The sequence below is a fragment of the Labeo rohita genome, chromosome 6 (assembly GCF_022985175.1).
Source record: "Labeo rohita strain BAU-BD-2019 chromosome 6, IGBB_LRoh.1.0, whole genome shotgun sequence".
Classification (NCBI taxonomy): Eukaryota; Metazoa; Chordata; class Actinopteri; order Cypriniformes; family Cyprinidae; genus Labeo; species Labeo rohita.
In genome coordinates, this window is record NC_066874.1 from 5,873,432 (window position 1) to 5,887,806 (window position 14,375).

Consider the following 14,375-nt stretch of genomic DNA (forward strand, 5'->3'; position numbering starts at 1 on the left):
TGAATGTATGACTCTCCATGTTCCCAGGGCCTTGTTTTTAAGTTTATGGAAGACAGAGAGAATGCTTACCTCGGTTCTCAGCTCGTATTTCATACATACAAACATCCCAGTGAGGACATGCTACATGCAGGCCGGACGTTTCGTTTTAAACTCCTTATTCATCATTGTCTGCATTTATTTTTAACATAGCACAGCACAGCACAGGGCTTTGTGGAAAAAGTACACTTTAGCACACTTTTAAAAAAAAGTGTAGTTATGGAAATAATTTACTTTAAGAATATACTTGAGTGTGAAATGAATCTAATGTTTTCAGATGCTTAACTGCATGTAAATTGCCATTAAATCAACATGTATGATAGTTTAAAAGGTAACACTTTACAATAAGGTGTCGTTTGTTACCATTAGGTAATGTATTAACTAACATTAACGAACAGTGAACAATACATTTATTGCACTATTTATCTTTGTTAATGGTAGTTAATAAAACTGCAGTAGTCCATTGTACATGTTAGTTCACAGTGCATTAACTTATGTTAAACACAACCTGTAATTTTAATAATGCATTAGTAAATGCTGAAATTAACATTAACTAAAATTAATAAACGGTGTAACGTTAAAAGTATTATTCATTCTTAGTTCATGTTAACTAATGTAGTTAATTAATGTTAATTAATAAACCATATTGTAAAGTGTTACTGTTTAAATTTATAGTAAATACCATTTAGTGTGCTTATTTCACCTACTACAACACTACTACTACTACAGTTTTTACAGTTAGGGTGCGTCTAAAAACTCCTGTTCCATTTTATCCTCCAACTTCAAAATCATCCTACATCGCTGTTTTACTTTACTTTTTTTTTTTTTTTTTTTTTTCTTTGCATGTTTACTTTGCAAACTCTGAGCTCGTGCTTCTGCAGTGATGTACAACGATTTTAAAGTTAGAGGAGGAAATGAGATGGGAGTTTTTAGACGTACCCTAACTGTCATGACCGGAAAAAACACAAAGCTAGACTAGACAAGCGTTTGAGGTTAAAAGTATATAAATTGTAATAATTTTTTTGGTAAAAAACGATCGTTTTGCTAGATAAGATCATATTTCCTTGGCTGGGGTCATTTAGAGCCCTTTGAAGCTGCATTTAAACTGCATTTTGGATGTTCAAATTTGCGGGCATCGTAGAAGTCCATTACATGGAAAGAAATCCTTAAATGTTTTCCTCAAAAAAAAAAAAAAAAAATTCTTTACGACTGAAGAAAGAAAGACATGAACATCTTGGATGACAAGAAGGTGAGTACATTATTTGTAAACTGGAAAATTGGAATTTCATAATTATTTTTGTTTTTACAGCCAAAAGTAGTGACAGCATTTATGATAAACTAAAATATACTTTGATGTAATTTCTATTGAAACCTCTGTGACTTGTATTTGAATGTTTGTAATGATGAAGCTGCAGTTTAGTCATTTTGCTTTAGTATAGTTAACATCAAAATAAGTGTACTTCTTTAAAATACAAGAAAAGATTATTAAAACATGATTTTAAAAGTGTATTTAGAAGTAGAAAAAATTGATATTTTTATAAAGTGCCTAGTTTTTAAAAGCGTATTTGTGTTACATTCTCTGTAAGTACACTTTTGTTTATAGGTACAATCTGTAAATATACTTTTGAAGGACACAGTAAGAGCAAATTCAGTGCAGTTAAGCACTTCTTTTTCACTGGAGCGTGCATAGGTTGGATAATGTATTTATAGGTACCAATCAAGGCTGTTTTCAAAAGGCCCTTTATTTTTCCATTAAAAAGCCTCAGGGTTCATAACTTTATTAATTTCATACAAGTGTGTGTGTTTGAGTATGTGCATGTGTGTTCGATGGACTTAATTAAGACTGATATCAGGTGTGTGTGTGTGTGTGTGTGTGAGATAATACACTATGTCCCAGACCTGGTGTTTGATGTTGCTGCCGTTTGATGTTGAACTTGGTCAGGTTTAGAAGGTCTTGCTTGTTCAATCTTAGTGTAAAGACCTGAGAATATAAAGATTAATGCTATCTTCATGGTTTTACCTAATAAAGCAAGGATGGGAATCTGAATTACGCATTTGAATTACATTATCTTCAGTGGCAGGGATATTCAGAGATGTCTAAAACAAAACCATGATGCCCTCTGCTGGTCAATGTTGTGTTCAATGAGTCCTGAAGGAGGTTACTGGTCTGTCTGTACTTGGTAAATTTGAAATTTGAACAAATCTGCAAGCTCAAATATTTAGATTTTGTGCGCAATTTTTTTTCCACTCTTTGTAATACAGACGTGAACCACACCTAAAATGTTATTTGGCCTGTTAAGTGCGGATTGATGAGTTTCAGTTTTACTTTTCTATAAAATCAAAAAGAAAAACAGGTGAAAAATCTCATAGACTTGACTATGAGAAGTGACACAGCCATGTCGAGAGATCAGAATATAAAAGAACTTAGCAAACAACCATTCAGTAACGCCCTAAAAACCACATAGTAAATTGCTAACAGCAGCGTGTCAATGCCCTGGTATTGCAACCATCCAGAACTGCATTGTGGTGAAAAGATTTTTGTTACAAAACATGTGAAGAACATGTCCAAGTCACATTTAACTCCCAAATCAAAAGAATAAAAACAAAATCATATTAATTATATGGAACATAAAGGAAGCCTATTCTCAGGACCATTACCATCTGGTTAGCAGAGTAAGTAGTAACTAGTTACAGCTAACAGCGTTATGCAATTTAATGACAAATGTGGGGAAAATGTGTAAAATACAGTTACTTAAAAATGTTACAGAGAGATTACATCTGAATACTTCTTGTATGAATATTTACTATGTGTTGTTATGATATTAAATCTGTATTTAACATCAGAATGATCTTAAAGTAAAAAGGCGCTAAAGTCTGATTTTGTGGTTTCTGTGCTTTAAAATGAAAGTATTATCTTCTTAATTTAAGTAATGAAGGATATACTACTGTAAGGTTAACCCTGCCTGGTTTCAATGTTTGAAAATGATTAAAAGTTAAAAACATTTGTTAGAAATTTAGGAAAGTAATCAAAAAACAATCAAATGTAATCAGTTACATTAAAAATATTTTTCTTTAGCTGATTTATTTGATCAAAAATACAGTAAATTAGAATTTAAATTATTAGAATTTAAAATATCTCTTTTCTATTTTAATATACTTTAAAAATGTAATTTATTCATATGATGCAAAGCTGAATTTTTAGCATCATAACTCCAGTCTTCTGCGTCACATGATTCTTCAGAAATCATTCTAATATGCTGATTTGTGCAACTTACTATACTTTTGTGGAAAGTTTTAGTAATCTTTGATAAATAGAAAGTTCCAAGAACAGCATATTTATTTAAATGAAAAACATTTGTAACTTTATAAATGTCTACACTGTTAATTTCATGCTTGCCTAATAAGAGTATTAATTGTTTGTTTTTTTAGTTTTTTACACAACAAACTTTTGTAATGTATATGATGTTCAAAACAATAATTCCAGTATTTATGACAGTGTTCATTAGTGGGAGATCTCCAGTTTCATCCAAAAATCTATAATTTTGACTCAGTTTGAGTTAAAATAACAATAATGCTCTTTATTATGTCATAAAATACTTTAAAACCTTCTTAAAAAAAGCGCAGAGACACTCAACACTTGTTTCAGGAAGAATCTGACAGAATAAGAAGCTTCTGCCAGCTTGCAGCGGCCCACGGAAGCTCTAAAAACCGGGGTCAGAGTCTAGAGTTTCCACTGATCAGGAGGTGAAGAGAGACTCCAAGACCGGAGCATAATGCGAGTTCCGACTCAATTTCCGAATCAAGACAGCATGTTCCTGTGGTCAGTGGAGCGTAGCTGTTCTCTCTGTCATCAGTTCACCTGACTTCACTTAAAAGTCCCAAGTGAAGAAATCTGGCAATTCTTTCACATCGTCAGACCTGGAATGCTTGCTTGAGGTTTCTTAGGCAATATGTGTTTTCCTGACTGCAATATCGTGTTTATAGATATATCTCAAAATAAACCTCTGAAAAGGAAAAATCTCTGAATATATAAGATTTACTTCTGTGTTGTCTTCTTAATGCCTCAGATGATGAAAGCAGCCTTATGCAACATGATCTCTCGTTCTCCATTCAAGGATTTGTTTGATAGTTGAATTTACACAGTGTATACTTGCTGGCCTTCACTTGTTATTATTTTCAGCTTTACTGAGGAAGCTGAAGTCAAACATACGCGTTCCTGCCAAACTGCCTGCCAGAGAAGCTCTGGTCTGGAGGGACTTTGTGAGGAGTCTCAGGGTTTCTGTCCATCTTTGTGATCCTGGTTCGTGTTGTTATGAAGGATGTTGCGCCATTGTAGGAGTACTCCCTGTCAGAAAGGAGAATGATTTCAACATTACAACCAGTGATGGTATTGTTAACTTAACATTATTGGTATTTGAAATAAGGCTAAAATAAAATAGAAATATTAGATGAAAAACAAAGGAGAACTCCACTTCCAGAACAACAATTTACAAATAATTTACTCACTCCCTTGTCATCCAAGATGTTCATGTCTGTCTTCAGTTGTAAAGAAATTGTGGTTTTTAAGGAAAGCATTTCGGGATTTTTCTCCATATAATGGCCTTGATTGGTGCCCCGATCTTGAACTTTCAAAATGTAGTTTAAATGCAGCTTCAAAAGGCTCTAAATGATCCCAGCGAGGAAGAAGGGTCTTATCTAGCGAAGCGATCCCTCATTTTTTTTGGAAAATAAAAATTTGTATACTTTTTAATCATAAAAGCTTGTGTAGCACAGGATCTGGGATGCACATTCACGTACTATTGAATCATGTCGAAAGGTCACGCCGAACGTAGGCGAAACTACAGACCCAGTGTTTACAAAGCAAATGCGCAAAGACTTACAAAGTGCAATAAGTCAAACGCTGTTTACAAACAAAAAGGTACAACGATGTCGGACGATTCTGAAGTTCTAGGAGAAAATAAGATGGAGTTTTTCCTCCATACTCTACCTTTTTTAGCCGGAGTACACGGATGATGAACTTAGACATGATTCGTAGTAGTGATGGGAAGTTCGGATCATTTTACCGACTCGGACTTTTGAGTCTCGTTCAGCAAAGTGAACAAATCTCTTTTCGAGTCATTTCGTTCATTTTAGCAAAATATAATTAAAATGTTACGTGTTACTTCCCTAACACATCTACTGCTCACACAAACGTTGATCACACCACAAACAAGACAAAACTATAATGCTATAAGAAACAGAAAAGATAAATTCATTGTTTACCTGGGTCTTTAGTCTATGATTAGCTCACCTCACCTCTTATCTGACAAGTTTTCGGGTTTGAGTCGTTCGTTCATCACATGACAGCCCCATAAGATGAACGAACGACTCGAAAAACCCGAAGACGTGAAACAGGTGAACTAATTCCAGTACAGAACCTAATAGGATGTTGCGCATGCGCGACTGAACGAATCACTCCCCGAGATGACTCTTCCTTCAAGAACGATCCATCACTAATTCGTAGCATCGTGAACGCGCATCTCAGAGCCTGTGCTACACGAGCTTTTGTGCTTAAAAAGAATACAATTTTTTCTTTTCCGAAAAAAATGACCGATCTTTTCACTAGATAAGACCCTTCTTCCTCAGCTGGAATCATTTAGAGCCCTTTGAAGCTGCATTTAAACTACATTTTGGAAGTTCAAAATCGGGGCACAAATCAAGTCCATTATATGGAGAAAAATCCTGAAATTCTTTCCTCAAAAATCATAATTTCTTTACGACTGAAGACAGAAAGACATGAACATCTTGGATGACAAGGGGGTGAGTGAATTATTTGTGAATTGTTGTTCTGGAAGTGGACTTCTCCTTTAAAATTCAAAATGTTGCCTGGGCAACTAACTAAAGAAATAAGTTGGAGTAGTACTAAAATTACTAAAACTAACAATAAAAGCAAATCAAAAGTTACATAGAAATATATTTTTGAAGACTAAAAAAGACAAACACTGAATAGAACATCTTTAAAAGGCCATACATGTTTAATATTTCGACAAATACAGACAAATAACTATTATAGTTCACCAAAAAATGAAATATATTTGATCGTTTTTTAAATATCTTCTTTGTATATAGATTAAACAAATTCCAACAGTCTTGCTGTTGTGCCTTTAAGAAAGCGTTTGACGTTTGTAAGTCTAGTTAGTTCTTCTGTAAGTTATTTACCTTACACTTTTACCCTTATTTACAGTTTCTTTTAATACCATAAACGGCTTCGGTTTATTTCCCTCACTCCCGCCAAAACGTCTGTTTTAAAGTATGCAAGTTCAGTGAGCGGGTACGACATTCGGCGAAAAAGGGCGGATCACTTTACGGCTTTAAATGCACATTGATATCAGCTGTACTTACGATAGTAAATGCAAGAGTCAAGGCATTGTTGACATGTAAACATGGGCATTCATTTGTTAATTTCTTAGGTTGCTGACAGGAAATGTTCAAATTAAATGACCTTAAAAAATTACTCCTTTAAAACAGGTGACACAGTATTCAAGTGGATAATCTAAGATTCTGACCTGATGCTGAATCCTTCTGACATGGAAAAGCAAAAGAGAAATCCTCCAAGAATGCTGAGAACAGATCCTGCCCAGCCAATGAACAGAGCCGCACCAAGTTCAAATCTAAAAGCAGACAGGCAAAAGGCTAGCGTGTGTAATAAACGGGATGCGTACTAGCACTTGCAGGGAAGTTACAACACTTACTTCTGTTTCACAAATAAGGGGTCAAAGAACTCTGATGTTATCCGGTGTGCATAGAGAGAGCAGGCGGTCATAGAGCAGATTCCTGCAGAGAGGACAGGTGTATAATTACAGGACACTGTCATTCACAGAAATAGGAAATGCAAATGCTTTAAAAAATAAGAAACCATGACCTAGGTCAGGACACATTTACCACTGAGGATGAAGTGTAGTCCACATAGACAGGTGATCCGGGCTTTGGTGGTCTCTGATCCCCCTATTTTAGTGCACTTCATGCCCACTAGTGCCAGAATAGCTCCAAAAAATCCCAAACACACAGCTGAGATCATCAGTCCTCGACACACCTGGATGTAAGCTGCAGAAACAGGAAAGCAGAAGAAGCGATATATCATAATATATATACATACATATTCTTTGATGAATAGAAAGATCCAAAGATCAGCATTTATCTGGAATAAAAAGCTTTAAATATAAATACCATTCAAAAGCTTGGAGACAGCATTTTTTAATTCATACTTTTATTTAGCGAGGATGCATTAAATTGATCAAAAGTAATAACAGACATTTAGACAAATGTTTTCAACATAATAATGGTAATAAATGTTTTTGAGCAGCAAATCAGAATATTAGAATGATTTCTGAAAGGTTTGTGTGACTGGAGTAATGATGCTATAAATTCAGCTTTGAAATCACAGGAATAAATGTATATATTTTTTTTTATAAATCATCAAATATTTAATAAAATGTAAAAAAATAAAATACAATAAAAAAGCTGGAAGTTATACAGTTACTATAATTACACAGTTAACACTCATAATAATGAAGTATAATTATATATTTTTATATATAATATTTATAAATAATATATTTTTAATCCTTTTTAAGGTACTTTGTCTTGTCAGATGTGACATATATATATAATATTTATATTTTTTATATTTATATTTTTATGAATCATCAAATATAAAAAAAAATACAACAGAAATCTGGAAGTTATACAGTTACTATAATTACATATTTAATAGTCATAATAATGAAGTATAATTATATATTTTTATGTATAATAAATTATGTATAAATTATATATACATTTTATATATATATATATATGTGTGTGTGTGTGTGTGTGTGTGTATTTCTATACATCATCAAATATTTAAAACTAAATAAATAAATAAAATACAATAAAAATCTGGAAGTTATACAATTACTATACAATTTCAGTAACGTCTTATATATTATATATATATATATTATAATGTTACTTTTAAGTGGCAAAAGATGCAATGCATTGTGCAAATAAATCCCATAGATTCACATTCACACACCTGAACCACAAAGAATAACAACATGCTAATCACCTTGATGCTGTTACTGGTGCATAAATCACAAACCTGTTTTCTTGCCTTGAGATACACAATCCTATAAGTTGTAACTGGGATAATATCTCAGGGAAACAGAGTTTGAGACAAGCTGAATCATTTTGCATCACTAAAATAAAGACTTACTTCTTTATTGCATTCTTAAACTGGTGTCAGCATGCATTAAGCGCAACCTTAGCACAATAAACTCCCTGTTTTAATGGTCAAGTGATCGGTTTGGCTTCGGTGTGTTTGTGTTGTGGAAGCTTCTGCCAAAATAGCATTAGGGCAATCCAACACCATGCTACTCTTTTCCGAACAATTAGACATCTGCAATCTCTGGAGGAAGGAAAAGGGGCCGACAAACGATCAGCAGTTCTCATGAACACACACAAACACACATTTAGAACATTTACTCAGACAAGAAATGTTTGAAGAAAGCAGTAAAATACCATCCAGTGCAAGCATAGAAGGAAAGTCCTTGCAGTTGGAGACTCCGGTTGAATCCGTGACGCACGTCTTCCAGAGATTGGACCAAAAGGTTGCTGTTGTGATGACCGTCCCATCTACTGATGACACTTTCCAGTAGTCAGTCGGGAGCGTGGAGGAGATTAGTATCCATCCGGATATGGTGAGAAGGAAGGCAACTATCTCTGTTGCCATATTACCCATTTTAGCACGTTCTGTTATTGTGAAACGCAACACAACGTCCCGTTTAAGGCAGAATGAGTAATTTGGTAAGGGGTGCTCAGTCTGGTCTGTTGATGGGTCTCCCCCCAAAGTTGCTTTATATTCAGTAGGGAGGGCTCTGGCTACTAACCTTTTCAACAGCTGACCAATAGCCTTTTGTTTTCACACCACACACACTCGCATACACACACACCCACCCAAACATCACTCCGCAAGAATCATTTTGAGTGAGTCGGCAGAGATGCTGGAGGTCAGGAGGTGAGCACATTATAGATGGCTGTTATTGGAAGGGCCTGAAAAGTCAACGCCTCCAGCGGATATTGGCGAAAGGTGTTCAGATAAGAGTCCGATGTGAGAGATGTCATTTTGCATATAGGATTCATTTGGACCAGTGATCATACTATTTTAGTTTTTATTTTATATTTAATGTATTAATTTAATTTTAAAGTTTTAGTCATTTTGTGTGTGTGTGTATTTCTAATCACTAAGTATTTACTTATTTATTTATTTTTTACATGTGGGATTCAGTTGTGCAAGTGTTTTATTATTATTATATAGTTATTATCTATTATCTATTATTATATAGTTTTTATCAATGTTTTTGGCGAGCGTTTCTCAACAGTTTTATTACTTTGAGGGTTTGTTTGGTTATGAATAATAATAATAATAATAAAGATAATATTTTTTACATGTAGGATTCATTTGGACCAGTGTTAGATTTTAGTATCCCTGATATATTGTTTTTTTTATCAATAATTTGAATTACTTTTCTTTTTTATATTTTACATTTTAATTTTAAGTTTAGTCAAAGTTTTAGCTTTGTGTGTGTGTGTGTGTATGAGACATACACTTTATCTTGGACATAAAATTAATATTGCAGGAGAATGGAAAGAGCAAGTTAACATCATCTTGTCAGAGTTCACATCCAGTCTGGACTTGACTGACTATGAAGCTGGAGGCTATTAGACAGGTGGCACTGTCTAAAGTACAAGATCTGTTCTCTAACGTTCATATCCAACAGAAAGTGCTCAGCGAAATGAACAATAAAACGGTGAGCTTAGTGCAAAAGTGGTGTGGACTTAATACACACAGCACTTGTGATATTATTTTTCACCCCCAAAGGGAAGGAGGGTTGGGGGTACCAAATATGACATGGATTTATACCAGCATGCAGATTTCTCACCTTCTGAACATGCTGAATAATGATGACAAAGATGTTAGAGAGCTGGCTCGATCCTCCATGTTTCTGGATCAAAGTAGACGCAAGGTGCCATTGGCCCGGGATGACCTCTGTGTTGAAACTGGAGTATCACTTGAGTGTGTACGGTCGGACTCTGAGAGTGTGAGAGATTCAGAGGACATTATCATTGACCCCCTGACTAAGGTCAGGGCAACGGCCACATATGGTGGTTACAGTTACCCGCTAACATCAGTAAGTGCTTGGCGAACTCTCTTAAAATTACACCAAAATCATAAAAAGCAACATTGGACTGGACTGAAACTTCAGGGAAAACTTGCATGTCTTTCTTCTGCTGATCATTCCATGTCACATTCATTCCTTAAGAACACTGCACTCAGTGAGAATATTGTTATTTTCACAGTAAAAACCAGATTACAATTTCTACCCATTAGATTAAATCTTTCTGGTTTCCCACAACTCAGGGTTCCTCATTGTTTGCATCACACTACAGAGCAGATTACTGAAACATTGCCACATATCTTCAATGGCTACCATGCTTACATGACAATGTACATAGCGTGGCACAATAGAATAGTGGAGCTTATAGTGAAAGACATATCAAAGCATCTACCACCTTTAGTAAGAATATACAAACATTCTTGTGCAAAGGCATCTATGTTTCAATGTGTTAACAGTAACTCTGAAACCTTTTCTGATTTGTCTGCTAATACACCAGATATTGTTGTGATTAATGAGGAGTGCAGAGAAGTGTTTATTCTGGAGGCTGCATGCACCTTTCACTCTAGTATAGAGGAAGCTTTTATGACCAAAGTCATTAATTATCAACCACTCCTAAATACAATTACGGAGATAGGTTATCGGGGTCGTTTGTTTTATTTTTTTATATTTGGCAGCTTAGGACACACACATAGGCTGGTTGTAAGAGTTAGCAAAGTATTGTGCTTTGTCTGCTATTATAGCCAGCCATTTTTATTATTTCTAGTTTTTTTGTGATTTAGCATATAGGATTTATTTATTGTTGTTTTAGTATCATTGGGATGCTATTATAGTTTTTATTAATATTTTGAATTAGTTTTTATGTTTTTATTTTAATTTTAGTAAAACATTTAGTAATTTGCATAATTAAGTAATTGATATTTTTATTAGTTGTAAGTTTTTTAAAACATGTCTAAATGTATTATATATTATATTTATATATTATAATTTTATTAATTTATATTTCAGTTTTAAATTTAGTTATTTCTACATATCAAGTTAAACTAAATAAAAAAAATCTGAAATTATAGCTTGACATAAAATATGTTGTAAAACGTCATATTTTACTTTATTGCATTTTATTCAGCATTTATTATTTAATTATTTTTTTGTTTTGGTTTGGTTTTAGTTAACAATAATAACCCTCAATTGGATGAGATCGAGGTTTTAAAGGTGTATGAGACATGTAATATGTCTCAGGTGTCCCCAGAATGTGACTGTGAAGTTTTTTGTGCTATGTCTTTTGTTGATTTTGATTGCTTTGATTGCTCTTTTGTAAGTCGCTTTGGATAAAACCGTAGGCTAAATGTCTAAATGTAATGTAAATGTAAATGATAAACAGTTGTCTGAGCGCACATATCCGAAGCACGCTCAAAGAAAAATACTAAACTACGTTCTCCTTCATGTCTTAATGCGCTTAAACTGTCAAATACACACAAGTCAGTTATGCCTGTGAAGGTAAACAGCTGGGAAAGAAACTGCATATTTATATCGCAGATGTTAATGATATGTCCATCTAGAGGTAAGAATTTACATAGACTGTGGCTCCTTTTCCATAAGATGATTCTTTAACCATCAAAAAAGTATGTAATAATATATAAGCATCAGGGTTTTGACTTACACTTACATTCATGCTAGTGCATTTGTCCTAACAAATTTATGTTTTATAATATCGTTTGCACATAGTGTAAGTGTAAGAGTGCCTCAAGAACTGGAGAGTGTGAGAGTGCATGTAAAATATCCACACTGTCTAGAATTTCAGACATGCTTCCTGTGTGCTCACTTCACCTTGAGCTTAAAATAACAGATCTCCACTTGAGTAAAATGTCACTGCTGTTTTACTGCTGCTTGATAAAAAAATACATATTTGTCAAGAATCTTTAAACATGTTTGTATGAATTCGAGTGCATGTTTGTGTAAGCAGGAGGCACCGGTTAGCAGAGGTCAGATGGGTCTTCCTGCCTGTTCTCAGTCTCAGATCCTGTTAATGGTTTCCCTCCGTCCCCCCAGAGGGAGTTACAAAACATAACCTGACCTGACCAAAACATGAGGCTTCTTCAGTCAACAGCTGCTCGCCTCAGCCAAGAACACATAAATTACAATTATGTAATGTTTCAGGTAGTATCAGTTACACTGATAATTTCATTTAATAACTTATTATAGGTCAATATAACAACAATGTCATATCAGGGCCATAATAAAAACTATACAGAATGAATAAGCTACAGAAATAACCAAACTAGATTTTTTACATGTTCTAAAGAAACTGTGAATGGTGCAAAAATCAGTAACATGGTGTTAGGGATTGTTGGAATATTTCTATGTAGATTAGATTTTTTTAAGTACATAAAATTACATTAAAGTAGGTAAAGTTTATTTTTATTTAATTTTTTTGAAAGGAGGTATATTATGCCCCTTTTTACAATATGTAATATAAGTCTCATGTATCCCCAGAATGTGTCTGTGAAGTTTCCGCTCAAAATACCCCACAGATCACTTATTATATCATTTTGAAAATGCCCATTTTGAGTGGAAGTCTCTTTAAATGCAAATGATCTGCTGCTCCCCACCCCTTTTTCCAGAATAGAGTTATGCCTTACAGCCCCTACCCCAGATACTCTGCCAAAAACATGTATTTTGTTTTGATTATCACACATTGAGCGCAAACATTCAAAGCACACGTATAGAAAGCGGCTGTCACATGGTATGTGAGTACTAAACCAACGGCATGTGAGTACTCTCTTTCATGTCTTATTGCGCTTAAACTGTCAAATAACCACACACATTTACATTAAAAACACAGAATTACAAAAACAGTCGGTTATGTCTGTGAAGGTAAACAGCTGATCTGTATGGCAGCAGCGTAAGATACAGTAAGTAAATCCACAAATAAATCCACTGCTCTCTTGTCTCCTCTGAGGCTGGGATGCTAAATAGTGTTCTGTGCTTATCTGTGCAGCCAACAACAGAACAGTTAGCATGCGTTGCTCGAACATTTGCCATGGCGTTAGAACTGGTACACCGTTGCCGCTTGCGAAAACTAAATGATGACGCAGTGGGTGGAAATGTGCAGATTAAGGGGCGGTAATATTATAATAAGATCTCATGTCTATTCCTGGCTTACCAAAACAAAGTTACTGGGTTGTCTTTTTTCATGTTGTCTGGGTTGGTAGATGCACTGGGGACCCGAATATAGCACTTAAACACGGAAACATAATATGCCATCTTTTAATAAATAGTTTTATATCAAAACGTATGATTTCAGTAAACAAGGCTTTATTACGGTCTGTGCAACCAAAAGCAAATTTAATTATTAGCATGAGTAAGCAGCAGTATGCAAGGTTTTTATTCAACCAAATAACGCGTGTTTGCGGCAATCGCATCACTCTGCATGAATAATTAAATTCACTTTTGGTGTGCAAAACCATATGTTTTACGAGCTGCGATTTTGAATCAGTTTGTACAATGTGACTAATACGGGAACATATTTTTTTTTGGTCCCTACCCTAAACCTAATCATCAGTGGGTCGTAAACAGATTGTACAAACTGTCCAAATGAGATTGCATTAAATAATTCAAAATTAACTGGCAAGTTACATATTGCCGTGAGAGTGTGTTGACCCTGCGAAACCATCAGATTCATCCACATAAAAATAGTGTCGAACTGAAGCACAAAGCACGTAAAACAACTTTTTTCTTATGGTTTGTTGCATTAATATATGGTTGCTATTAGTGCTGTCAAAATTAGGGCATCAACGCAGGTGATTGATTTTTCCAGTTTAATGACATTAAAAATATATAATGCAGTTAACGCAGCGGTGGAGCTAGGGTTGGCCACCCTACTCACAAATGCTGCTTCTGTCTTTTTTTGTTCCTGACATGAAGTGCGTTTATTTAGTCGCAGAACGTCTTTATGACCACATCAAATGGAAGACTTTTCGAACGCGCACTCCAACTTAACTTCAGCGACAGGTGCTAGTCAAACGAGTGCGGAAAAGCTTAAACTGAACAACGGTGCACTGTGGTCAGATGAGATGTTGTCAGGTTATATTTCAGTAAAAACGAATTTACCTGTCCTGTCGGCTGTTACACTGTGCTCATAGC

General features: G+C 34.6%; 1 protein-coding gene across 1 annotated transcript; it reads right to left on the reverse strand.

Annotated features, from left to right (window-relative positions):
• Positions 1 to 3,355: 3,355 nt before the first annotated feature.
• cldn10a (claudin 10a) lies at positions 3,356 to 8,864 on the reverse strand. Its single transcript, XM_051112774.1, has 5 exons — positions 8,578 to 8,864; positions 6,958 to 7,119; positions 6,768 to 6,849; positions 6,582 to 6,686; positions 3,356 to 4,381 (listed from the first exon to the last, which is right to left on the reverse strand). The coding sequence occupies exons 1-5, from the start codon at positions 8,795 to 8,797 to the stop codon at positions 4,237 to 4,239; spliced, it is 714 nt and encodes a 237-aa protein (XP_050968731.1). The 5' UTR covers positions 8,798 to 8,864; the 3' UTR covers positions 3,356 to 4,236.
• Positions 8,865 to 14,375: the final 5,511 nt, after the last annotated feature.